The sequence below is a fragment of the Chelonoidis abingdonii genome, chromosome 1, assembly GCF_003597395.2.
Source record: "Chelonoidis abingdonii isolate Lonesome George chromosome 1, CheloAbing_2.0, whole genome shotgun sequence".
NCBI lineage: Eukaryota > Metazoa > Chordata > Testudines > Testudinidae > Chelonoidis > Chelonoidis abingdonii.
The window spans coordinates 163,530,438-163,555,429 of record NC_133769.1 but is presented as its reverse complement, the minus strand read 5'-3'; the positions used below and the strand labels follow the sequence as shown (position 1 = coordinate 163,555,429).

Genomic DNA, 24,992 nt, shown 5'->3' with positions numbered 1-24,992 from the left:
ATCTCCCAGAATGGCTCCTCAAGCACTATAATTACTAGATCATGTTGCTCTGAAGGCCTCTGCATGTCTCACCATTCAAGTTAACTCCTATATGACTTCAGAGCAAAAGAGCACGGAAAATTAAATAAAACAGTCCAGATAACAGCCGTTTATTGTTCAGATTATGAGAGTGTTACCCATTTTCAGGTGGCCAGACACTAGAATGTGCTCTCCTCCCCTCCTCCTTTCACAGTCATGGTGGTAGGAATCGTATTTGCATCCCCAAAAAAATGGGTTTATGCTTCTCTTTCAGTTAAACGTCTTGTCCATACCAGCAACTGACAATTGTGACTCAGGTCCCATCAATGCCTTCCCACTCCCAATAAAGTACCACAGCCCTGCCCCAGAGGGAGCACCTCCGGAGAGGGAGTAGGATAGTTGAGTCTTCATGGCCCAAGTCATGATATCACATAAGTCACCGACTCTTGGTCTCTACCAAGCTGGGCCAAGTGTGCTCTGGTGATGTCACTGTGAAAGGCTCCATAGCCATTGAACAGCCCCCTAACTGACCCAGTCCCCTACGTTAGACATTTGTATGGAAGGGAGATAAGAAAAAGGGCCCACTTCAGTCTTAAATTGTAGAGAGTATTTCTGCAGCCTTCATAGATTTCCCTCCCTAGACATTTTCTGAAGCAACCTGGAATGGTGAGCTGAATTTGCAAGGTCCCTGCCACACCCTCTCCAGTCTCACTAATATTTGTTGGAGCTGGTGAACAGAGGAGTACATAGTTTATTAGCTATGAATGAAGACTAAATAGAGAGAAGAGATGCGTTCTGTTACCTGATGCACATTCCTTGGATTGGCTGGTGTGCCAAGCCGGATGAGACACCAGGCAGGTTATACTGGTCTCTCTGGGTCTGTATATACTGAGCACAGTCACTGTCCCATCTGTGTGATTTTTAAGCTCAGTCCTGGAATCTCCATTTGGGTCCCAAGAGATCTGTGCAGCTGGTTTCCCTGCAGCTGCCTTGCACACAGCGGTCCCATTACTGTCACAGGTCAAGGTCACTACAGGAGCGACTGCAGGACAGGAGAAAGGGGAAAGAGTTGAAGTTAGTTTGCAGCACATGGGATGGTAACTTTCCTCATTCCTATACAAGAAGAACATCGCAGAAAGAGGAGAATGGGAGTGAAGACAGTATTGCAATAAATAGCAAACACCTGTTACAACAAAATAGCTAACACGGAGTCCTTATAGCTCTTGAAATAGGGGTATCCCTTGGATGAGAAGGTGAGTGGAAACCTTCAGTGTACCATTTAGACTACCATAGATAATATCCCAAGACACGGCTTTGGGGAAATGAAGTACCCTCTCCTCACATGGCAATTTATTCTAGTTCAGTTTGAGACATATAAGCTCTCATACACCCTCTGCTGTCGAGTTGGAACATAAACAAAAGAAAAGAACCTGTATCACTTCAGAACTAGAGAATGTTGAGGGCTGAAGTGGGAATTAGGAAAAACAGCAGAGAGGAGGAAGGCTGGAAACCACAATAAGCAGAGGTGCATTCCTGTAGGCCCTTTCCTGCAACTGTTTTTACTGACCAAGTTTCCCAGCTCCACCCTACAAAGTGAATGGCTGGAACCAAGAACTCGTCTATCACCCAAGTTCCCCTGCATTGTCTCATTGTCATGGCTCCTAACAATCTCACCCACTCATTCACTTTTCTCAGGGATGGTGTGTAGCAATGGGCCTGAATCCAAAACCTCATATCCAAAAAGTTCAGCTCTGGAACCTGATCTCCATTTTGTGTCATCTGCTGCTGATCTCCAGTACTAGTTAACACAAGGGTATGTGTATATTTCTTATCCTTAGTGTGTCTTTGTCTCTCTCTTCCCCTCTGTTTTAGCTGATTTTGTAGTAGTAAATTCTTATGGTTATATCATTTAATATAGTCTTCCCAAAATTATCTGGGCAACTTTCAGTATTCTGCTCTAGTTACTGCCCTCATCTCAGGTGGGTCACCACAGTCATCCTTCTTTGCTGTGCACAAGATAATGCACTAATGATGTTTCTAGCAAATAGCCTCTTTATGCTTGAGGCAGAAATGTTACAGGGATAGCATAGGAAGAACTGGATGTCCCAGGGGTTGGTAATAGGCTCCATTAGCCTTTTACTTGTAGCTCATCAGTTCCAAACCAGATCAGGTTTGCAGTAATTGAGAGTCATTACTATCCGCTGTAGGTGAACTGAGCTGATCTCAGTCCTGGTGCTATCAGACTTGGTTTGCACTCACCAATGGGCATCCAGTCTCAGAAAAGAGACCAAAGAACAATTGAACATGGGGGGACTGAACTATCGTTATTCCTAAAAGTGGCCTAACTAAGTAGGGTTTAAGGTGCCTTGACTTGTTTGCTACACATGTTCTGTGGAGAGAGGATTTCAGTCTCCAGAACTGTCATGCTGGAATTTCTCACAAGCACTAAGGGCCAGACGCTCAAAGGTATTTAGGCTCCTAACAGCTATTGAAATAGGTGGAAGTTGGGAGTCTAAATACTTTTCAGGATCTGAGCCCAAATTAACCTTTGAAAAGCAGTTTCATGGGGGGACGGCTTGGGCTGGGGGTGTTTGTACAGAAGCCCCTCTACCAAATAGCCAAAGATTGATGTTAACATCAGGTAGAAAAATAGCTCATGGCCAACCTGTCCATCCATAGAAACCAGGAGAAAGGTTTGTGGAGGAAAAGCAGGACCAGAATGTAAAGAATTTGGATGCGAGGAGAGGCCAGAATGAATTCACATAAGGGGATTAATCCAACAGACATCCTAAACTCCTTAGTTTTTGGATTCTCTGAGCCTTTATTCTCAGCATTCTAAGAGGAGGGCAGGTTTATGTGCCAGGCATGAATCTGATCGTGTAGACAATTAAGAACGTCAGAACCTGTTACTTACCTAATACAGTCAGAGTGTAGGTTCGATGCAAATTTCCACCACTAGTTGCCATTTCACAGATATAACATCCCTCATCCATAAGTGTCACTTGCTGTATCCAAAGTGCACTATCAGTTTCAGGGCTAGATTTCCAATCCATTCTCTCACTGCAGTTTGTTCTGTCTGTCTTGTTCCGATCAGTTCTGTATGCCAGTGTGCAGTGATTTCCAGTCCTTGGTCTTATCTTCCATGTCACTACTACCAGATCCGCCCTTGAAATGTTATCACAGATTAGATTAAAGCTGGAACCAGCTATTTTAGACATGTTGATGTTATCTAGAAAAGATGCAGGAAGAGAAGGACACTTGAAAAGATCGCCTAGCATGTCATTATAACCTTGGAGCTCTGGGGGTAACACATCTAGTATTATATAATATTCCATAGTAAGATCCCACCTCTGCAGATACTAGACCCATCTCCTTGTAGCCATAGCTTTAAACAGTGACCAATAATCTGACATTTGGTTTTGCTACCAGTCCATAAGATTAACTTCTCTGCTCCCATACTCCACAAAACCTCTTACCTACTGCAATCACTGACAAGTTTCAGTATAAAGACGTTATTGCGGAGTGGAGCCTGACTGAGATGCAGGCACAGCTATTTTGGAGGAGCTCCTGGGGTAACTTCCTTTTTTTCTTCTTGCTTTGGCAGCAATTGTGAGACAAATCGATGGGGAGGAGTAACATTAGCAGTTAGACATTTCTGAGCCACTTCCTGCTGCTCCACCATAATGGGAGTTAAATTAAGCTGCCATCTTGGAACAGCTGGAACTCAGCAGAATCAGAAAATCCTTGCAGGAGCTGTATGCTAAGGATCGGTCTACACGTAAAACTACGTTGGGACAGCTACATCAGATAGGGGTGTGATTATTTTTTTTACCAATATAGCTGTGCCAGTGTAAGCCCCAATGTAGATGCAGTTATCCTGGAAAAACAGTCCAAATTGAAAATAGTTTCTATTCAACATATCTTTCTTCCTCTACCCTCCCAATGCCAAATTCTGCCCTGCTACACTGGAGTAAATCTGAATTAGATCCTTTGATTTTAGTGGCGTTATGCCAGATTTACCTTGATTTTATTGAAAACCAAATTTGAATGTTTGTATTTGATATTTATCTGGTCACTTTTCTGACAAGAATGAGTTTACTCCTGTTAGGCCTGCAAAGTCCATAGAGACACAGGAGAGCGAGCTGGAGTCCATTCTGTCTCACTGAGCATTGACAAAACTCTCAGTTAAGTTTCAGTTAAGTTAAGTCTCAGTTACTACCGATGGTGGAATAAGAGAAACAAAGAACCTAGCTGCATTTTCAGATCCCAGGTAAAATTTGTGGAGCTGGCAGTTAGAAAAATCCTATGACTGCTAAGTTGAGCAAATTTGTGCTGCGATTGCTGAGAACAAATAGGGAACTCCCCTCCCTCCATCTCCTATTAGAGGTACTATTCTGGATATAAAATCCATATGAAGCCCAGTACAACTCATTTTCATGGCTGAATCATCAGCATCACCAAATAACAGAAAATGTATTAGACTATAAATATTATGTCCACTTAAGTCTATTACAAAAACTTCAACACTAATTAAAAGGACAATTTCAACCTTTTTAGGTCCCTAAATTACTTTTCTGGATTCATTTACTGGATTACAGAAGATGAAACTTTTATTCTGGGTCCTCAGTGAGCTACACAATGTTTAGGTCTTATCTAAACTACATTTTTTCTCGGGAAATTACTTACTATTGCCAATAGTAAAATGGTGTGAGCACTAGTGCAGATAGGTCATAGGCATATTTTACCACCATGTCATTTAACCCTGGTCAGAACAGGAACAGACAAGAGCTGGGGAAACTTTGGTAAATACTAAATTTGTTGGAAAATGTGGTTGCCAAGCAACCAACATTATTTGTGAATTTGGGTCAAATAGTTTTGGCTAAATAAAAAATGATTTTTTTTTCAAAAAAGTCTTAAATGTTTTGTTTTGACATTTCGTTTAGAAACGAACTGTTTAGTTTTCATTCAACCCACACCATTTTTAAAAAAAATTAAAAAATTTTCATTTTGATGAGGGGAAAAAATCCAATGGGGTTTGAAACACAAGGAATTTTACTTTTCATTTTTCAGTTCAGCCACTGTACAGTTCAACTCTTGCTGTTGTTATCACTGATACAACTGCAATGGTGACAATACGACATGAGGAGATTTCCTGGAAAATGCCGGTGTAGACAAGACCTTAGAAATGGTGTAGGGGAATGAACTTCACTTCCTGTCTGCCTTGGTGACCATCTCATATGCTTCTGTGATCAGGCTCATAACCACATGTTCTCTTCTGCTTGGGGGGTGGGGAAAGCCTCTGATTGGCAAGCTCCTCCACAGAGACCCTGGGGAGGAGGTATATGCCTGCAGTGAGGCATAATTGCTTGTTTGAGGTCACCTGGAAATGATGAATTGCACTTGCCGTTTGGCACTGCACTCCTTGCCACCACCAAATGTGACACAGTGACGTATAAATGTGGGTGTTCCGTCCTTTCACAATGGCCCTGATTCATCTAAGCCTTTAAGCACATGCTTAGCTTTAAGCTTGAGTGGTTCCATTGAACCATTCACAACACTTAAGGAGGTCATGGAAACCAGGGCCAGCTCTACCATTTTTGCCACCCCAAGCAAAAAAAAATAAGCCACTCGGACTGTTCTGCCCCAAGAATGGACGACGGAATGCCGCCTCTTAGCATGTGCCTCCCCAGGAACGTGCTTCCTCCTTCATTGGCGGTTTTCCAAAGGAGGCTGGATGGCCAACTGTCTTGAATGGTTTAGATACATCAAATGCTGCATCTTGGCAGGGTTGACAATAGATGACCCTTGAGGTCCCTTCTAACCCAATGGGTCTGTGATTCTTTGCTGACAGGGGACTAATATGAGGACACTGAGTTGATGACCTACCCCACCTATGTGAAAAGGGAAATCCCTTCAGCCTGAACTTGTGACAAAGTGGCTGTAATCCCCAGGGTTAAACCCTGGTCACTTCTGTTTATCCTCCAGGGGCCTGAGAATCACCATAGTTTTGGGTTATTCCAAACTTTTATAGCACCAGGTGACGCAATGTAACCTCCGGTGGCATAGGGGCAGTGGCATGTCTCACCCTCCCCAATGCCTTTGGTTTCCGTATAGCAGCTGGGGACACATTTTTCCATTGATGGAGGCATACCCCTGAGAGACAGAAAAACTTGTGTGGTTCTACTGTGCCACAGAAAGCCTTCATTGGGAGGCTACTGACAGCACACTAACCCCCTAGCTAGGGAGCTTTAGATGTGAGTTAGAGGCATGCCAGTGGAAGAAGGAGTCTAGTAGGTGGATCTCTAACCAAACCCACCCCTTGTATAGTAGGGATCCAGTGGCCTTGATGCTGCTACAGCCCGTGGGCTGTAGTCCTACCTATAGAGCCTTAAAACCTGCAGATCCCATTTTGTCACCCCATGAAGATTCTCCATGCAAAACTATTCACTTTGATTTTAAACTTCTTGGGGCAGGGACCATCTCTCTGTTCTGTGTTAGTCCAGCACCTAGCATGGTGAGGCCCTGTTCCATGACCGGGGCACCTAGGTGCTACCATAATACAAATCATGATTAATAATAATGAGATTTTTGGGCAGGATGAGAGGATTCATCCCCAAGTATAGGATTAACTTCTCCTTCCCAATCTCTCACAGGGTGATGGATGTCTAAGTGCTCTGAGTTATGCCAGTACTGTGCTGCACCAGACCACCCTCTCTTCCCTCACCACTTAGTGATGGCCATTCGATCAGGAAGTACATTACCATTACAGAGGGTTGGACTTTGTGCATTCTGGAAATCTTGCTTCTTGCCAGTGCTTGAATTGTTTTCTTGGCTTGGCTCAGTATCAGATCCGGTGGAATTTCTTGCCTGAGAACCTTTGTATAAGGAAAAATAGGAGTATAACTTTCAAATTAGCTCACTAACTCAGAGGGGAACAAAAAGAGTCTCTACCCAGATGGTTGCTGACAATCAACCTCTTCACGATCTGTTCAAAATGGCTAAAAAGATGCTTCACACACAGCGAGCATTGTTGCAATGAAGAGCTGAGTGGGAATGTGATATCGTGCAGAGGACAAGGTGGCATGACTCTGTGGGTTCTAATCCTGACTCTGCTGAAGACTTCATCTGTGACTCTGGGCACATCTCAGTCCTTTTATGTTTCTCTACTTCTTAGGCCTGGGCCTGGGCTACACTTTATATTTAAGCAGACATAGCTGCAGCACTCAGCGGTGTGAAAAATTCACATTCTTGAGTGCTGTCACTATGCCAACCTAAGTCCTGGTGTAGGTGCAGCTAGGTTGACAGAAGAATGCTTCCATTGACCTAGCTACCTTTGCTCAGGGAGGTGGTGTTTCTACAGCTAGGGAAAACCCCCTTCCATTGCTGTAGGCTGCATCTACCCTCTGGGGTTATGCCAGTATCGCTACGGCACCACAGCTGTGCCACTATAGTCCCCTTAGTAGATACGCCCTTAAAGTGTGGAAAATACAGTAACTTTTCACTTAACGTAGTTATGTTCCTGAAAAATGCAACTTTATGCAAAATGATGTTAAGCAAATGCAGTTTCCCCATAAGAATTAATGTAAATGGGGAAGGGGGGGTTAGGTGCCAGGAAAATTTTTTTCACCAGACAAAAGACATCATATACATATACAATATAAGTTTTAAACAGTTTTAAACAAACAGTTTAAGCTTGTACACAGCAATGAATGATTGTGAAGCTTGGTTGAGGTGGTGGAATCAGAGGGAGGGATATTTCCCAGGGAATGCCTGGCTGCTAAATGTTGAACTAGCACTCAGCTGAGCCCTCAAGGGTTAATATGCTGTTGTTAATGTAGCCTCACACTCTACAAGGCAGCATGGACTGAGGCAGGAGGGAGGAAACACAATAGATGCAGGGCAGTAGCTGCAAACATTTCCCTGCAAAAACTGAACGTGATGATGAGCCCACACTATCCAGCTGGAGCGCACCACTCCCTTCTCCTAACAGCACATGATGGCTGCACTGGTGCTGACTTTCCAAAGTGCTGCGGGGTGCGTGCATGAGTGAGAGAGAAAGAGACATGCATTGCCCCTTTAAGTATTCTTACCCCACTTCAAGTATGTTGCCCTTTTAAGCAGATCAGGCAGTTCAGACAGGAAGCAACAGATTCCAGCAAGCTCCCTTCTTTTTGTCCCTGAGCCCTGTCCCCCTCCTCTGCTTTGTGGAGAGGGGGTATGGAGCGGGAAGGGGACACCCTGATATCAGCACCCCTCTCTCCCCCTCCCCCAGCAAGCAGGAAGCTCCGGGGAGCAGCTCCAAGGGAGAGGGCAGGACAGGAGCGGTATGGCAGGGGTGGGAGGGACAGCTGAAGTGCTGCTGGGCAGAGCTGAAGTGCTGTTGGGCAGCTGCCGAGCCACATACCTTACAGGGAATTTAGGGGAGCTGACGTGGGGGGGGCTGCTGGCCTCCCGTGGTTCTAATCACCACAAGGAGGGGCTGTTCTTCCAGAGAATCCTGCAAGCAGTGGACAAAGCAGGCGGATGCCGAATGACGTTATAAGGGAGTATTGCGCAACTTTAAACGAGCTTGTTCCCTAATAGACCATCAATGTAACAACATTAACCAGGGTGATGTTATGTTAGGAGTTACTGTACTCATCTCCACGGAACACTGAGTGGCTTAATTCATCAATAGTCACGAAGGGTGTTTTGTTTAGAACAAAGGACTAAGTGAGTGCAAAGTTTTATTATTTATTATATTAAGCCATTATTATTAGACTGTGGAAAAAACTATAGCTGGCTTCACCTTTTATCATGATGGCTAAACTCTTGCCATTATCCTGTGTAATGCTGTTCACAGTAAATTCTTTTGTGGCTAAAGAATCGGAAAAATAAGCTATCTAATTAGGACCACTTCTTTCTTTTTCTTAAACTAAAATCCTTTGGGAGTGATTTGTAACTTGCAAAGTGAATACAGTTCATTTCATTTTTACCCGCTTACACACACCCACGTGCTCTTGCCTTTTCTCAATGTTTGGAGAAGAGTCATAATATATAACCTGAAGGTGCAGAACAGAAAATTCCCAAGATAAAACCACATCCTGCTGGTCCTGGGGAGAGATGCAGCTGCAGTTGTGCCCTGCCTACAACATATCCTTGTTACTTCAGCTCAAACAGTAACAAACAAATCTGTAACTCTCACAGATGTTATTGGTGACCGTGGAGGATATAGCGGATGAAGTATTTCTTTGGTGCTTCCCATGTCCCGCCTTTACTGACAAAGCCCTGGTCTACACCACAGGGTTAGGTTGAATTTAGCCGTGTTAGGTTGGTTTTATAATGAATGCGTCTACACAAGCAACTCCATTCCATTGACCAAAAGGGCTGTTAAAATCGATTTCTGTACTCCTCCCCAGTGAAGGGAGCAGCACTAAAATCAACCTTTCTGGGTCAAATTTGGGGTAGGCGTGGACAAAAATTGACGTTATTGGCCTCTGGGAACTATTCCAGAGTGCTCCAATGTGCCTGCTCTGGATAGCACTTTCAACTCCAAAGCACTAGCCAGGTACACCAGAAAAGCCCTGGGAGCTTTCGAATTTCATTTTCTGTTTGGTCAGCGTGGCGAGCTCTGCAGCACAGGTGACCATGCAGTCCCCGCAGAATCGCAAACAAGCTCCAATATGGAGCAAATGGGAGACATTGGATCTGATTGCTATATGGGGAGAAGAATCTGTGCAGGCAGAACTCCGATCAAAAAAGAAGAAATGCTAATATATATGCCAAAATCGCACAGGCAAGTTGGACAGAGGCTACACCAGGGACACACAGCAGTGCCGTGTGAAAGTCAAGAAGCTCAGGCAAGTCTACTAAAAGACAAAGGAGGCAAATGATCAGTCTCTGAGTCAGAGCCCCAGACATGCTGCTTCTATGATCAGCTCCATGGCATTCTAGGGGGGGGCTCTACCACTACCCCACCACTGTCCGTGAACACCTGCAAGGAGGGAGTCTCACACAACACGGAGGAGGGTTTTGTGGATGAGGAAGATGAGGAGGAGAATCATGCACAGCAGGCAAGCGGTGAATCCATTCTCCCCAGCAGCCAGGACCTTTTCATCACCCTGGAGCCAATACCCTCCCAAGGTGGGATCCCCGACTCTGAAGGTGGAGAAGGCCCTCTGGTCAGTGCACATTTGTAACTACAGTACACTAAAAGCAATAGTGTTTAATGTCCTGAAGACTTGGGATTGCATTTGCAGCCAGTACAGCTACTGGAAAAGTCTGTTGATGTGTCTGGGGATGGAGCGGGAATCCTCCAGGGACATCTCCGTGACACTCTCCTGGAGGTATTCTGAAAGCCTTTGCAGAAGGTTTCTGGGGAGGGCTGCCTTATTCCGTCCTCCATGGTAGGACACTTTACCACGCCAGGCAAGTAGCAAGTAGTCTGGAATCATTGCAGCATAAAGCATGGCAGCTAATGGTCCTGGGTTTTGGTCGCATTCAAGCAACATCTGGTCTATATCTTTCCGTGTCAGCCTCCGGAGAGTGATATCATTCATGGTCACCTGGTTGAAATACGGGAATTTTTGTAAGGGAACAGTAAAAGGCCCCCGTTCATGCTGGGCTGTTTGTGCTTGGCTAAAAGGGAATCATCCCTGAGAATAGCCTCGTGACGACGAGAGGGGTGAAGGGATCATCCCTAATAGCCACGCAGAGGCGTGGAAGGAGGTGTGTGCCTCACATCCACCTGAAAACCGCAGCCCCTCCTTTTAAATGGCAAACCCAACCTATGGGAAAAGAGGGTGCTGCATTTTGAAAACATTCCCACATGTTATGAAGGTGTTAGAAACCAAATCTTTGACTTACTATGGCTGCCTGAAAACTGAATTCTGCCGCCCAGCTATGTGTAATGTGTCACCATGCCGGCAAGTGCTCAATATAAAAGGCAAAATACGACCTCGTACCTAAAGCACATGTGCTGTCTGCTGTGAATTGCTTGATTCACTGTGAAAGAGTCTCCCTTTTGTTCTCAGAAATGTATCATCTTAAATTTTACTCTCCCTTTTTATCCCCCCACAGGTACAGATGTTTCTATGCTCCCCATATCATCTCCATCCTTGAGGTTATCGCAGATTAGAAGATTAAAAAAACGCACTCACGATGACACGTTTTCTGAGCTCATGCAGTTCTCCCGCACTGATAGGGCACAGCTGAATGCCTGGAGACATTCAGTGGCAGAGTCCAGGAAAGCATTCAGTGAGCGCAATGAGAAGAGGCAGGATGCAATGCTGAGGCTAATGGGGGAGGAAATGGAAATGATCAGGTGCTTGGTGGAGCTGCAGGAAAGGCAACAAGAGCACAGACTGCCACTGCATCCACTGTATAACCACCTGCCCTGCTTCCCAAGTCCCATATCCTCCTCACCCAGACGCCCAAGAACGCAGGGGTGGGAGGAGAGTCTCCGGCCACCCAGCCACTGCACTCCAGAGGATGGCCCAAGCAACAGAAGACTGTCATTCAAACAGTTTGATTTGTAGTGTGGCTACAATAAGCAATGTGGCCTTGTCCTTCCCTCCTCCCCCACTCCACCCAGGATACCTTATCAGTTATCTCTCTTTTTTTAAATTAATAAAGAAAGAATGCATAGTTTCAAAACAATAGTGACTTTATTTCCTTTGCCTGCTGTGATCGAAGGGTGGAGGGTGGTTGGCTTACAGGGAATTAAAATCAACAAAGTGAGCGGGTTCGCATCACGGAGAAACGCACACAGCTGTCACACCATAGCCAGGCCAGTGATGAAACTGGTTTTCAAAGTCTCTCTGATGCGCAGTGCACCTACTTGTGCTCTTCCAATTGCCCTGGTGTCTGGCTGTTCAAAATTGGCAGCCAGGCGATTTGCCTCAACTGCCCACCCCATCATAAACGTCTTCCCCTTACTCTCACAGATATTAAGGAGCACACAGCAATCAGTAATAACAATGAGAATATTGGTTGCGCTGAGGTCTAACTTAGTCAGCAAATAGTACCAGCAAACTTTTAAATGTCCAAAAACACATTCTACCACCATACTGCATTTGCTCAGCCTATAGTTGAACAGCTCCTTACTACTGTCCAGGCTGCCTGTGTATGGCTTCATGAGCAATGGGAGCAAGGGGTAGGCTGGGTCCCCAAGGATAAATTTTGGCATTTCAACATCCCCAACAGTAATTTTCTGGTCTGGGAAGTAAGACCCTTCTTGCAGCTGCTCAAACAGCCTGGAGTTCCTAAATATGTGAGCGTCATGCACCTTTCCCAGCCATCCCACGTTGATGTTAGTGAAACATCTCTTGTGATCCACCAGTGCTTGCAGCACCATTGAGAAGTACCCCTTGCAATTTATGTACTGGTTGGCAAGGTGCTCCGATGCCAAGATAGGGATATGGGTTCCATCTATTGCCCCACCACAGTTAGGGAACCCCATTGCAGCAAAGCCATTCATTATGGCCTGCACATTTCCCAGAGTCACTGCTCTTGATAGCAAAATGTCAGTGATTGCATTGGCTACTTGAATCACAGCAGACCCTACAGTAGATTTGCCCACTCCAAATTGATTCCCAACTGACCGGTAGCAGTCAGGCATTGCAAGCTTCCACAGTGCTATCGCCACTCGCATCTCGCCAGTCAGGGCAGCTCTCATCTTGATGTTCCTCTGCTTCGGGGCAGGGAAAAGCAACTCACAGAGTTCCAGGAAAGTGGCCTTACGCATGCAAAAGTTTCGCAGCTACTGGGAATTATCCCATACCTGCAGCACTATGCGGTCCCACCAGTTTGTGCTTATTTGCCGGGCCCAGAATCGGTGTTCCACTGTATCAACCAGCCCCCGCTGCTGCCATGATGTCCCAATTGCCACAGCCCATGCTTTCAGGAATGTCTGTATCCATGTCCTCATCACACTCATCCTTGCGCTGCCGTCTCTTAGCCAGGTTCTGCACATACTGCAGTATAATGTGCGAAGTGTTTACAATGCTCGTAACAGCAGCAGCGAGCTGAGCGGGCTCCATGCTTGCCATGCTATGGCATCTGCATGGGTAACCCATGCAAAAAGGCGCGAAATGATTGTCTGTAGTTGCTTTCATGGAGGGAGGGAGGGAAGATGGGAGGGAAGACGGGAGAGTGACAACATGTACCCAAAATCACCTGCAACAATGTTTTTGTCCCATCAGGCATTGGGAGTTTAACCCGTAATTCCAGTGGGCAGCAGAGACTGCGGGAACTGTGGGATAGCTTCCCACAGTGCACTGCTCCGTGAGCTGATGCTAGCCACGGTAGTGAGGATGCACTCCACCGACTTAATGCACTTAGTGGGGACATACACAACTGACTGTATAAAATCGATTTCTAAAAATCGACTTCTATAAAATTGACCTAATTTTGTAGTGTAGACATACCCAAAAGGGGATAATACTTACCTCCCCTCTAAGGTGAGCTGTTAGGATTAATTAGTTCATTTTTAAAAGTATTTTGAAGATGAAAATCCTAAATATAACATAATTTTCTGGTGCCAGTTCTGTATTTATTTTTAAATGTATACAAAAAAAAATCACTGCTACAAATCTTTGCCCATTTGATGAAATTGACTACAGCATTCTCACTACACAAATACTGCACTAGGAGTGAAATGGGGTTTTTGTTGTTTTTTTGTTTTATTTTATTTTTAAATATATACAAATTGTTCTGAGTAAGTGAATTTCAGGAAAAGACTCTTTTAGAGTGGTTGTTTCTAATTCAGACAAAGTCATCAGAAGAGGAAACGAGAAAGGCTGAATGTCTCTTGATGGGTTCTTGATTTTAGTTCTGTGAAAGTTTCTTAAAATGAAATGGAGAACAAAGAGCTTCCTTGCCAGACTTATCTTTGTCAGGTGCATCAGCACGTCAGGCCACATCATCAATTCCACTGGCCTCATCTAAATATGACTAAGCAAATCTAAGAGTGCTAGTGGACGGCGATGGCTGGGCTGCTTTCACTGCATGACAGTAACACTCTTGTGCCACCGTTCTTGAAAAAATAAGTGTGAAACCAGTTTATTGGCCTAGTGGACCCTCCTCTCTTATGGTACAGTTTCTCCAACATAATGGCTGTACATCACCAGTGGCAAGAAAGGAAGAAGAAGTGAAAGAGGTGCTGCTTTCTGCTACACTTTCCCATCAGCTTCTATCACAAATGGCCAGGAATGAGTCAGGTACAAGTCACTCACAATCCAGAAGCCACATCAGTCAACTTGAAAGTTGCTGAACTGTGTTTGTGTAAAATCTTTTTTAGGTTTACATCAAAGTTGTAGGGTGGCTTTGAATTCCCCTTTATCCTGTTTTAATGAGGAGGCTTTTAGCTAGGCAGGATAGTTTAAGCCCATTCTGGGCCTGAGCCTCATGTCCACTAGACCAGTTTCCACCACTCTAGTATGGACCTTAAATTGGGTGTAAATACAATAATGTGCTTTGTCTTTAACTGCTAGAATGGGGCAAAGAGGTCTTAGGGAAAATACAAATCAGGGTCTTTATTCCGAGTTCTGCCACTGATATAATGTATGATGCTAGAAGCATGAGCTTCGTGCCTGTGTTTACTCATCCATAAAATGGAGGTAATGTCTACTTCAGAGGCATATTGTGAAGTATAATTAATTCATGTTAACAACGTGGTTTGAAAGCCTCTGATAAAAGTTGCTGAAGAAGTGAAAAGTATTATTAGCAGCACAGGCCGTTATCTAATGTCAGAGCCCCATTAACCATTTCTCAGGAAACAACTAACATATGGCTTGTTTTCCCCATGATGGTTGTGTTCCATCTCTGAGCTAGAAAGAACCTGAGGACTGGTCCACACAGGGAACTTATATCAGCATAGTTATGTCACAGGGGTGTGAAAAATCCACACACCTGAGAGATGTAGCTATGCTGACCTAACCCCTGGCATTGAGAGAACTAGATCAACCTTGCTACTGCATCTTGGTGCGGTGGGTTAACTACAGTTATAAGAGAAACCCTCCTGTCGCCATAGTAAGTGTCTACACTGAAGCACTTCAGCAGTGCTGCTGTAGCGTTTTAAGTGTAGACATACCCTGAGGGAGGAGGTGGGTTTGGTAAAGGATTTCGATACCTTTGTCCAGCCTACAGCCATCTTCATTCTCCTCAAGGTCATCACAGTGTAGAAATGGTGTGTATCCAACACCAGGAAGAAGTGCTCAAGGGTGATTTCTTCTTCCTCTTATCACAGAATAGAGCAAAATGTTGCATTACGCTGAGTCCAAAGATGTAAATTCTGCTCGATTCAAATGGGATGGGGCCAAATCTTACATCTCACAAGCTAAGTAGGATTGGGCCTGGTCAACATTTAGATGAGAGGCCTACAAGCAAGACCCAGAGTGCTATAGCCTACCAGGGAGTGATGTTGGCCAGATTCCAATTCTGCATCCCTAAATTCTCCTCAGAGTTTCAGTTGGATGTGAGATTCTTCTTCACTTTCTGTCCCAAACTGTAGTGAAGTGGTATTGGGTATTGCTAACCACTTGCTATTTTTGCCCCAGAGGTGGCTATACTTCAGTGTTGTGTGAAGTGATTCCTATGTGCATATAGTTAATAAAATGCTTTGAGATCCCTCAGGATAAATGATTGTCTCTAAATGGAAATTGTCCTCAGCCTTATTCTCCTCCCAGTTTGTCAGCCATGAACTTTTCCCATAGTTGGGGATGTTCAGATTTGAAGTGGTTTTGGTTCAGACCCAACGCTGGGGCAGATATGCTAAGGTGCCTTTGTGCTGCCAGGACCTTAAAGCAGCTCTAAAGGGGCTGCTGAGGATTCCTCTAGGTAATTATTGATTATTTTATGTCCTGATGCATAAGAGTTTATATTCCATAAACATTTTTATCCTTAGATAAAAGCTTAGAAACAGCCAGTGCATACCATAGGCCTATGCCATATGGTTACCTCTCCAAAGCTGGTATCTTGTCTTCCAGAATCTCAGCTTTCATTTGAAAGTCTATAGCTGATATGGCTGCAAAGAAAACCTTAAAAAATGTGAATTTACGACCTGTCTACACAGGGAAATTGAGTGGCAAAACTAGACTGGTCTATTTATACTAGTATTACTCCCTGTATAGGCACTTTTATTACAGAATAAAGGTGACTTTTCCCAGTTTACCATATGTCATTTTGGAAGTGATTTAAGTTATACCAGAAAAACCCGTTCTTATTCCAGAATACGAGTGTCCAAATGGGGATCCATACCAATATAACAATTGTGGTGTAAATTCACACCTTACCTCAGACTGGTTTAACTTTCCATGTATAATCAATACAAAGATGTCTGCAGAGAGCCTTGAACAACGGGTCTGAGAGATGTGAAGTGTCCTATTCATCTCAGTGAGGCATTCGCTCAGGGATGATAATTTAAATGTCAACTATTTCATTCCCTGAGTGAAAAAGGAGACAGTGGGTCATAACTTACTGTGAGCGATTTCTCATTTTTGTGCCGCATGTCAGTGACGTTTTGGGAGATATCATCACTTTTTTTTTTTTTTTTTTTTTTTGCTCAGTCAGAAGGAGGCTAGCCCCAGGAGCTTATCAGAGCCTATGAGCCCCACTGAGGGGAAGTCAAGCTCAAGGAGTCCAATCTAGTGCAGCTCAGAGAGCTGCACAATCATATTTTGTGCACAAAATCTAGTGTGAGCAGTGTTTCATTATGGAGATTCATGTGGGTGGAGCTTATGTTATGGTGGAGCTTGGAAGAATACCCCCACTTCCCCAACCCCAATCTAAGCCCTGATTTCCAAACCTCTCTAGTTCTTCAATATTCTCTTACTTTGACTCACTTGAATATTTCTGTACCATCTCTAAATGTTACCACTTCTATGTTCAAAAATATGCCAGCCATTAAATGTTAAACAAGGTTCCATAGCACTGGTCCTAGTATAGGTTTTTAGGGTGCCCCACTAGTCACACCTTTTCTGGTTTACAATGGGCCATTTCCCCTCCTTTTGGGTTTCTTTTTCCAAAGAGACAGTCAATTTAGAAGTTATATGTCTGTCTTGAAAATTTGTCAGCTACCACGTGCAAAACCTAAGATTACGGTAACTGAAAGCGATTGGGGAAAAATATTTTTCTCTCCTTTCTTTTAGTTTGTTTACGTTGTGCATTTGACAGCACTTTGGGTATAGTCAGTTTCACTGCTTCTCATCTATAATCAGTGACTTAGTCATCTTCTCCTGTTTCTTTGAATCTTTCACACAGCTAGAGGAGAGAGAAACATTTTTAACAATAGGAAAATATGATTGTAAAACCACAGGGGGTCTTGGAGGCAGATGTAGAACCTGAAAAGACTTTTAACTCTTTTCATGCTGAGTAGATTTCAGATTGGTGAAACTCAGTTTTATATCCATGACTGAACTTTTATCTCATGCCCTTAGACTACTTAATTTCCTTAGTCGTCTCTTTAAGAAACTGAAGCTTTTAAAGAGATTTTGCCCTCTAAAGAGATTGACGATTTTGCTCAGAGATAGTCCTGTTGTACACTGATTTCCTGCAGCAACACCCTTCTTTAACTTTTCTGTACATGGCCCCACATGCAACAGATTATAACATATTCAAATTAGTGGTATAACAAAGTTACAATTGATACACCACAAGCAGATGACTGATTGCATCCTGGAATGAATGTTACATGAGTCACAGTATGATGCAATTCAAGGGGCAATACTTGCTGCTTGAAAGAGGCCAGGTGTAATATGCTGAATATGAATAGTCTTTTATCTGTAGCTATACTCTGTCACTGTGTATCTGTGACATTAAGCAAAGCTGGGGTGGGAAAACATAAAAGACAGACAACATAACAGATCCCTGGTATAACTCGATGGCAGTGAATGGAGTTACATCAGGAATGATCGTGGCCCAAAGTGTTTGTGAAACACACTTATCTTCTGAACACCAGCCCACTCCTTTCAGTTGTAAGAATAGTACTTTACTAGTAGAAAAAACAAGTTAATGTGTTGGGGAGATTTCCCTGCAGCTGTAAGATGTAGGAGGTAAGGGTTCCATTGCTTGCAAAAGGGAATCACACACAAATAAAGACAGTGTGGACTCATACCTTGGTGTCACCTTCAGCTCCCCATTCCCACCACCACATCCAGGATCTTGATTCTCTGACAGCTTCCCTAAATCTATGCTCCCCACCCCATCTCTATTATGCTAACCCTATTTTATTTAGTCATCTCTTGCTTCCATTACACAAACTTCCTGCTTTCTCATTTCCCAGCTTCTCCTGTCATTCCCTCGCAATCTTCTGCCGCTTCTGCCACTGTTACCATGTCACTCCTCTGGGTGTATCCCTCCCACACCCCAGATGGCTTCTTCTCGTCATTACTGATAAAGTACTAAGTCATGCCCCACAAAGTCATCCCCACCTCTGGTTTCCTCATCATGGCCTGTCTGTGATGTGTTTATCGTTAGACTGTAAACTCTCCAGGCCAAGGAATGGCTTCAGCTATATGTACTGTACCCGGCTGAGCACACTGACAACGCTAAGTAATACATGTACATCCAAACTCCTTGTTTTCATCTTCCAGGCTAAACACAACTCTGCATCTGCCTAGCTCTCTGCTCTTATTTCTTCCTGGTACCTTCTCATTCCCTTTAACCTGCCCAAGCCTCACCCCTAAACACTCCTCTTGTCTTTACACCTTCTTTCATGCCACCCCAAATGCCTGGAATTCCCTCTTTCTACTTGGGCACCAAAGAATCTTCCTCCTCTTCTTCAGCTCCTCCCTGAAAACTCACTTACTGGGTGGAGTCTTCCAGTGATACTTCAGCAATGTAAGAAGCACATAACTCAAGCCTCAGGCCATGTCTAGGCTAGGAAAGGTTGGCTATGTTTTATCTAGACATAGCCTAAATGGAAAAAGGATTGCGGCCCCACTTTAACATGGATCTGGCATCCAGACAGACAGCATAGTGTCACCGGTTGGAATCGTTCATTTTGCACAACCCATAGGGCTGATCCTCCATGGGTATAAATCATCATCCCTGAATTGAAGTCAATGGAGTTAAAAGTTTACACCAGCTGAGGATCTGGCCCCTAAACTGTAAACTATATAAGGCAAGGTCTGTGTCTCCCTGTACATGTGAATGATCACGTCTTCAAAAACAAAAAATAACAGTGGTGAGTTTTCAATAATGTGTACATCCACACTCATATGTCAAAGTTAAAGAAAATACAATATTGTATGTGGTCAGGATGCTATTTTCAAACCTTCTTACTGCTGGGGTTTCAAAATGAGACTCAATCAAGCATAACAGTCTTTGGTCAGGACGACGTAAATGTCAACTCTGAAGTTCTAAAACAGAATCTGCCTTTAAAGAATTTGCGGCGGGGCAGGGGGGAATCATCTGAAAAAGTCTCAGATGATTTTAAAAAAAATACAGAACTCTATTTAAATGGTTGGGTAAGAAAAATAATCAAATGGTTTCCCCCCTTTAATGTGTTACATTTTCAGTGTTAAAATAAACAGCAGGGTGCCAGTGCAATAAAGAAAGGGGGCACTAAAGCAGGACCGGGATGAAGACCGAGGCAGTTTATCAAAATATTTCCCCAGTCCTATGAAGTCTTAAATCAGGAGAAGAGTTCCAATATGAATGAGAGCAGGCGGCTGGGAGGATGGCATGGCTGCCGGAGGTAGGAAGTGTTAGAGGGGGCAGGGAAACATACATCAAAGAACAAGAATCCACAGTCTGTATTAAGGAAAGACGATCACTCATTGTAGTCAAGGTTCAGATAGAAGCTATGTATGCAAATGTATGCCTACTAGGGGCAGGTCACTCCATAAGCTCCATTCACACCTGAGTTACTCCACTTTTACGCTAGTGTACAATTTTATTCCACTTTCACACTGGTATGACACTACTGATTTTACTGATTATGGTCTGTAAAGCTGGAGTAACACAGTGGTGAATCAGGCCCCATAACTGCCAATTATGGTTTCTTGCAGCGTCTTCTGAACCGCCTGTCATAGGCCACTACCAACAGCATACATGGACCACTGGTCTCATCCAGAATGGCAATTCCTGCGGTCCAGTAGGAATAGAAATTTGTGGATCAATCTTAAAAGAATTCTCCATTGAGCACCTCCCCTCACTGGTCATTCATTCCTTGACAATCATATGCAGACATTTGGGGTGTTCCACTGCTTAACCCAGTAAGGAAAATCACTGAGGATGTCTCTACACTGGCACTTTTCTTACAACTTCCCACTACTGCAGCTCTGGTGCCTGCAACGGTGAAATCACTAGTATAGACCAGCCACCAACATAGGCAGTGGAACGAGGGGTGCCTGAAGTGTGGCTGCACCCAGTGGGTGGAAGTGGTTTCCATCCTATACAGGGTTTACAGCATGGTTCAATGGCTCTCAACGCCCCCACTATACAAATTGTTCCAGCGCCCCTGGCCACCAGCATTATAAATGACGTGTCATCTATCACAGTGGTTTTCAAACTTTTTTTCTGGCAACCCAGTTGAAGAAAAGTATTGATGCCCACAACCCAACGGAACCAGGGATGAGTGGTGTGGGAGGGGCTCTGGGCTGGGGCAGGGGGTTGGGGTGTGGGGTTGAGGTGCAGGCTTACCTCAGGTGGCTCCCAGTCAGTGGTGCAGCAGGGGTGCTAAGGTAGGTTTCCAGCCTGCCCTAGCACCGTGGACTGTGTTGTGCCCCAGAAGGGCCAGTAGCGAGTCCAGTTCCTAGGCGGAGGCGCACAAGCAGCTCTGTGTGGCTCTTGCCCGCAAATATCACCCCCCCACAGCTCCCATTGGCTGGGAACCCCGAACCTCCTCACGCCCAGGAACTGGACCTGCTGCTGGCCACTTCCAGGGCACAGCGCAGCATCAGAACAGGTAGGAACTAGCCTGCCTTAGCTGGGTAGTATCACCGATGGGACTTTTAATGGCTCGGTCAGCAGTGCTGACCAGAGCCACCGTGACCCAGTGTCTTACATTCCGTGACCCGCGACCCACAATTTGAAAACCGCTGATCTAACACAGCTCAGAGAAGGACTAGACACCATAGCTTTTAAACCATCTGCGCCTTGTCTAAGCTAGTGCTTCCCATGTCACTAAAACTAGTGCAGCAGCGCAGTTGATAGTGCAGCAGTAGGAAATTTAAGAAAAAGGTTCACGGAGTTAAGGACTGGCTGAGCCTGTAAAGTGCACAATTTTTCAAATGTCATCATTTCATTTTTACAGCCACTCCTGGCCTCCAGAAGGTGTCTGAGACACTGGACTCCCAATAACTTTGGTACTCTGTGGGGACAGATGTGTCTACAATCAGTGTACATGCACTAGGTCCACCTACGCCACTAAGCCTGTGGTCTGTGAGGGAGTGGAGGCCAGAATGGAGGAATTGGAGAGGAGTTGCCTTGGTTTTACTACATGCTTTGAGGCAGCCTCCTGCCTTCAATCTTATGCAGGGAGGGAAGCAGCCTGATCTGGTGAACAGGGCACTCAAGAGTAGGCACTGCTGTTTTCTGTGAAAAATTCAGGTTTTGATTAAACAATTCTTTTTGTGAAAACTTATCTGCCTTCCATGGGAGAGCTGTTTAACACTCCTGCGTCTCAGTATTTCAATCTGTAAAATGGGGGCAAGGTACTAACCTACCTCTCAGGGGTGCTGAGGCTGAATTAAACAACGGTTGTAAATGTTTTAAACTCCTCTGGTGGAAGGCACTAGAGAAGTGAGACCTATCTTTGAAGCCTGTGTTTGAACAGCTCAGCACATTAGACCAGTTCCTCATTGCCGGTAAGCGTACTTGGCATTAACACTTCAGGCTTTTGTGACTGGTGCATGAGACTGCCTCTCCCCACTTTAGTGATGAGTTTCTGTGGTGAGCCCAAGGGATGTGCCTTACACTCACAAGAGTAGGGCTTGGAAGATCCTGAGCACTATAAATACAGGTGAATGGAAGCTGGTGGACAGTAGCTGGAGCAACTAAAAGGCTAATAAAATTGAGACGGCTGCCTTAAAAGGTTAGGAAGCATAGCCTTAGATGATACTGATTTCACTACAGAAGTTGTTTTTGATCAAACTCTGACAGGTGTTCCTTATGGTAAAACTCCCACCAGCTCTCAGAATGGATCCTCAGGGCTGCTTGCCACTCCCTGATAGGCTCTCCCACCAGTTCTCAGAATGAAACTTATGACCTCCACCCTACCCCAGGGGAACTATCACCAGCCTTCCTAACAAAACCCAGAAGAGACACACACACACAGCCCCGGCTAAGACTCTGGGTTCACAGATGGGGCTGCACACACCATTCCCTGTGTGATCTATAGTCTGTTAAATAAATCAGCCTCTCAGATGACAGGAATTTAAAGACACAAGAAAGAGTCTTCTGGCAGCTGATAATGTTAACTGTGAATCAGTCCCAGTTGCTAAGTAAACCAGATACATGGCACATGCCTAGTGACAATAGGCCTAGTGATCACAGGCAGATGTAGTGGATGAAGAGTAGGTCTAACATGCCAGTAGCAATACATATTTGACTGTGTCCTTTAATGAAAGCCACACTGATAGGTACAGCATTTGCATGATGGAAACATCCTAGCACATTCCCCTTGCCTCTGTCCATAGCAGCTGCTTGGTCCCAAAGAGAAGTCCAACTTACCCATTGGTACCATGGCCACAGCGACGGTGAGCAGAACGAAGGCACAAAAAGTCTTCCCAACACAATTCATGTCAGCTTTTGCTTTCATTGCTCACACAGCTCACTCGCTCCATCCATCCTGTTGTAAGCCCAACTGCAGACGTGGGGAGCTTCCCTCTGTGAGAGTGTGTCCTTGCCAGCCAGTGTCTCTGTTCCCTCTTCCACTTCCCCACCTCTCCTCCACCCCAACTCTGCCTGCTCCTGACTGATTAGCTCCTTGGAGGTGGAGAGGTTCCTTCTTCTGCCTTTTCATGACACTAGGCTTCCTGTGCTGAGAGCCAAAGCGAACATTGAGGAAACAGATTGAGCAGCTGTGCCTTCCGTTCATTGGCTCTCCTCACAGTGCTGATGTGTGAAGATAATCTCCACAGCAGAGCTCAGAATGGAGCAAAAATGAAGCATATTCTTCAAGCCTGGACTTACTGTCAGAGAGGAAATATTAATCGTGGGGAGTTTGAGCATACAGTAATAACAGTGTACTCAGCGCTTCACAGACAAGAAAAGTTTGGTCCTTGAAGGGCTTCCATTCTAAAAGACCTTCTCTACAAAGACCTCTTATAACAATTGCCCTCAGGAGGTGCTCTGTCCCTGTTAGGATCAGGGCCTTAATCTTGCTCTTAAACAATGAGGCCCGCTCAGACCTCAGAGGAGAGAATGTGTAGTGAAAGGGGGGGACTTCTATTTTTTACTTAACTTTGGACACAAATTCTTTAGCCTTCCAAGCTTGGCAGCTGTCTCCCCCACCAATTTCTGGCCCATCTCCCTGGTTGAAAGATTTTTGTCTTTTTTCTAGGACAATGGCCTCATCTCTCCTCTTCCTCACTGACCCTTCCAGGTCAGGTTCAGGGTTGGCTACTTCTCTCATAAGCCGACAGCATCTCACATGCAGAACTCTCTGGTCCCACAGAAGTGCTGGGGCTTCTAGCTGGCCAAATGGATAACCCAAAATAATTAAAATCCAGAATGGCAGCCAAAAGGGAGTAACAGTTGCAATTAAAAGCAGACTGAGCAGAGTGCCCAGCATGTGTTTTGTTAAGCCCATGACTTTGGTATATGTTTTTGTGGTTACTTTAACACCTCTTGGCTAGTAGAATCAGGGTTTATAGACCTCCTGGGAAAAGTTGGGGGCCTACTGAAGGGAGGAGAGGCGGAGTCAGGCCAGATCAGACCAGGGAGTGGGGTCCAGGTGTCAGATTTGCATAGAGAAAAGAGCAGGGAACATAAGAACTGCCATAACAGACCAGTCCAGTGGTCCGTCTAGTTCACCATCCTGATAGTGTCTCCTACTAACCGCTTCAGAAGAAGATGCAAGAAATCCCATAATGCACAATTATGGATTATCCTAGAGGCAGTTTCTTTCTAATCTTTGCCCGTGAGGGGTAGTTAAGGCTTGGAAGCATGACAGTTTATCTCACTTGCAATTTTTTTTATCCTTCCCAATGTTATTGTGGATGTTCTCAGTACCCATAAAAAGGTCTAGTCCTGAGTCCTTGGCCACAAATAATATCACGTGGCAATGAGTTCCATGGGTAAACTGTGTTATATTAACAAATGTTTCTTCTTATTAGTTTTAAATGTAATTTAATTGAATGTCCCTTATTCTAGTAATATGAGAGAAGGTGAATAGAAACACTCAATGTACCTTAACTATACCATTTGTTATTTTGTATCCAGGTACCTCTGTTATATTCCATCTTGCTCATCTCCTTTGAAGTCAACAGCCCCAGTCTTTCTTCACACATAATTCTCTAATCATTTTTGCCATCTGCCTCTGTCCCATTTCTAAATCTGCTGTATCCTCAGGGGACCAGAACTGAGCACAGTACTGCATAGGAGGACATACCATTGTTTTATAATATTTTCCATTCCATCTCTTATACATTTGAACATTTTGTTTGCTTTTTAGACCTCCACAGTGCATTGAGCAGAGGTTTTCACTGAGCTTCCCCCACTGCTGTTCAGGCCTGTTTCCCGAGTCATTACCATTAATCTAGAAACCAGTAATGTGAGCAGATAATATGATTATCTCAGAGAGTGGGAAAGGGACAGGAAGGGGGTGATTGATTGGAGACACATTAAGAGACCAGGGTGGAAAGAGAGTTAGGGAAGATCTAAGTTGTACTGAGCCTTGTTCATGAAGGAGCTTGAGTTTGATGCAGAAGCCACAGGGACTTGAAGAGGAGCTAGACATGGATATAGAGGCAGGCAAGGCAGGTGATTTTCTGGAAATTCTTTGGGTGGATGTCATGGTCCTGTGGGGAGGGGGCCAAGGGAGTAACTCT

At 44.6% G+C, this 24,992-nt stretch overlaps 1 protein-coding gene across 2 annotated transcripts in view; it reads right to left on the bottom strand.

The window, feature by feature from the left end:
* LOC116828786 (cell surface glycoprotein CD200 receptor 1-A) overlaps positions 1-22,941 on the bottom strand; it is a 28,601-nt gene extending 5,660 nt beyond the window's left edge. Inside the window, exons 1-4 of one of the 2 annotated variants that reach the window (XM_032787237.2) lie at positions 22,672-22,941; positions 6,780-6,893; positions 2,933-3,247; positions 821-1,060 (exon numbers count right to left, since the gene is read on the bottom strand). In XM_032787237.2, the coding sequence (XP_032643128.1) occupies positions 821-1,060; positions 2,933-3,247; positions 6,780-6,893; positions 22,672-22,759 (757 nt within the window). In that variant the 5' untranslated portion in view covers positions 22,760-22,941. The remainder of the gene's footprint in view (positions 1-820; positions 1,061-2,932; positions 3,248-6,779; positions 6,894-22,671) is intronic. The other variant, XM_032787239.2, reaches the window with a different exon arrangement.
* Positions 22,942-24,992: the final 2,051 nt, after the last annotated feature.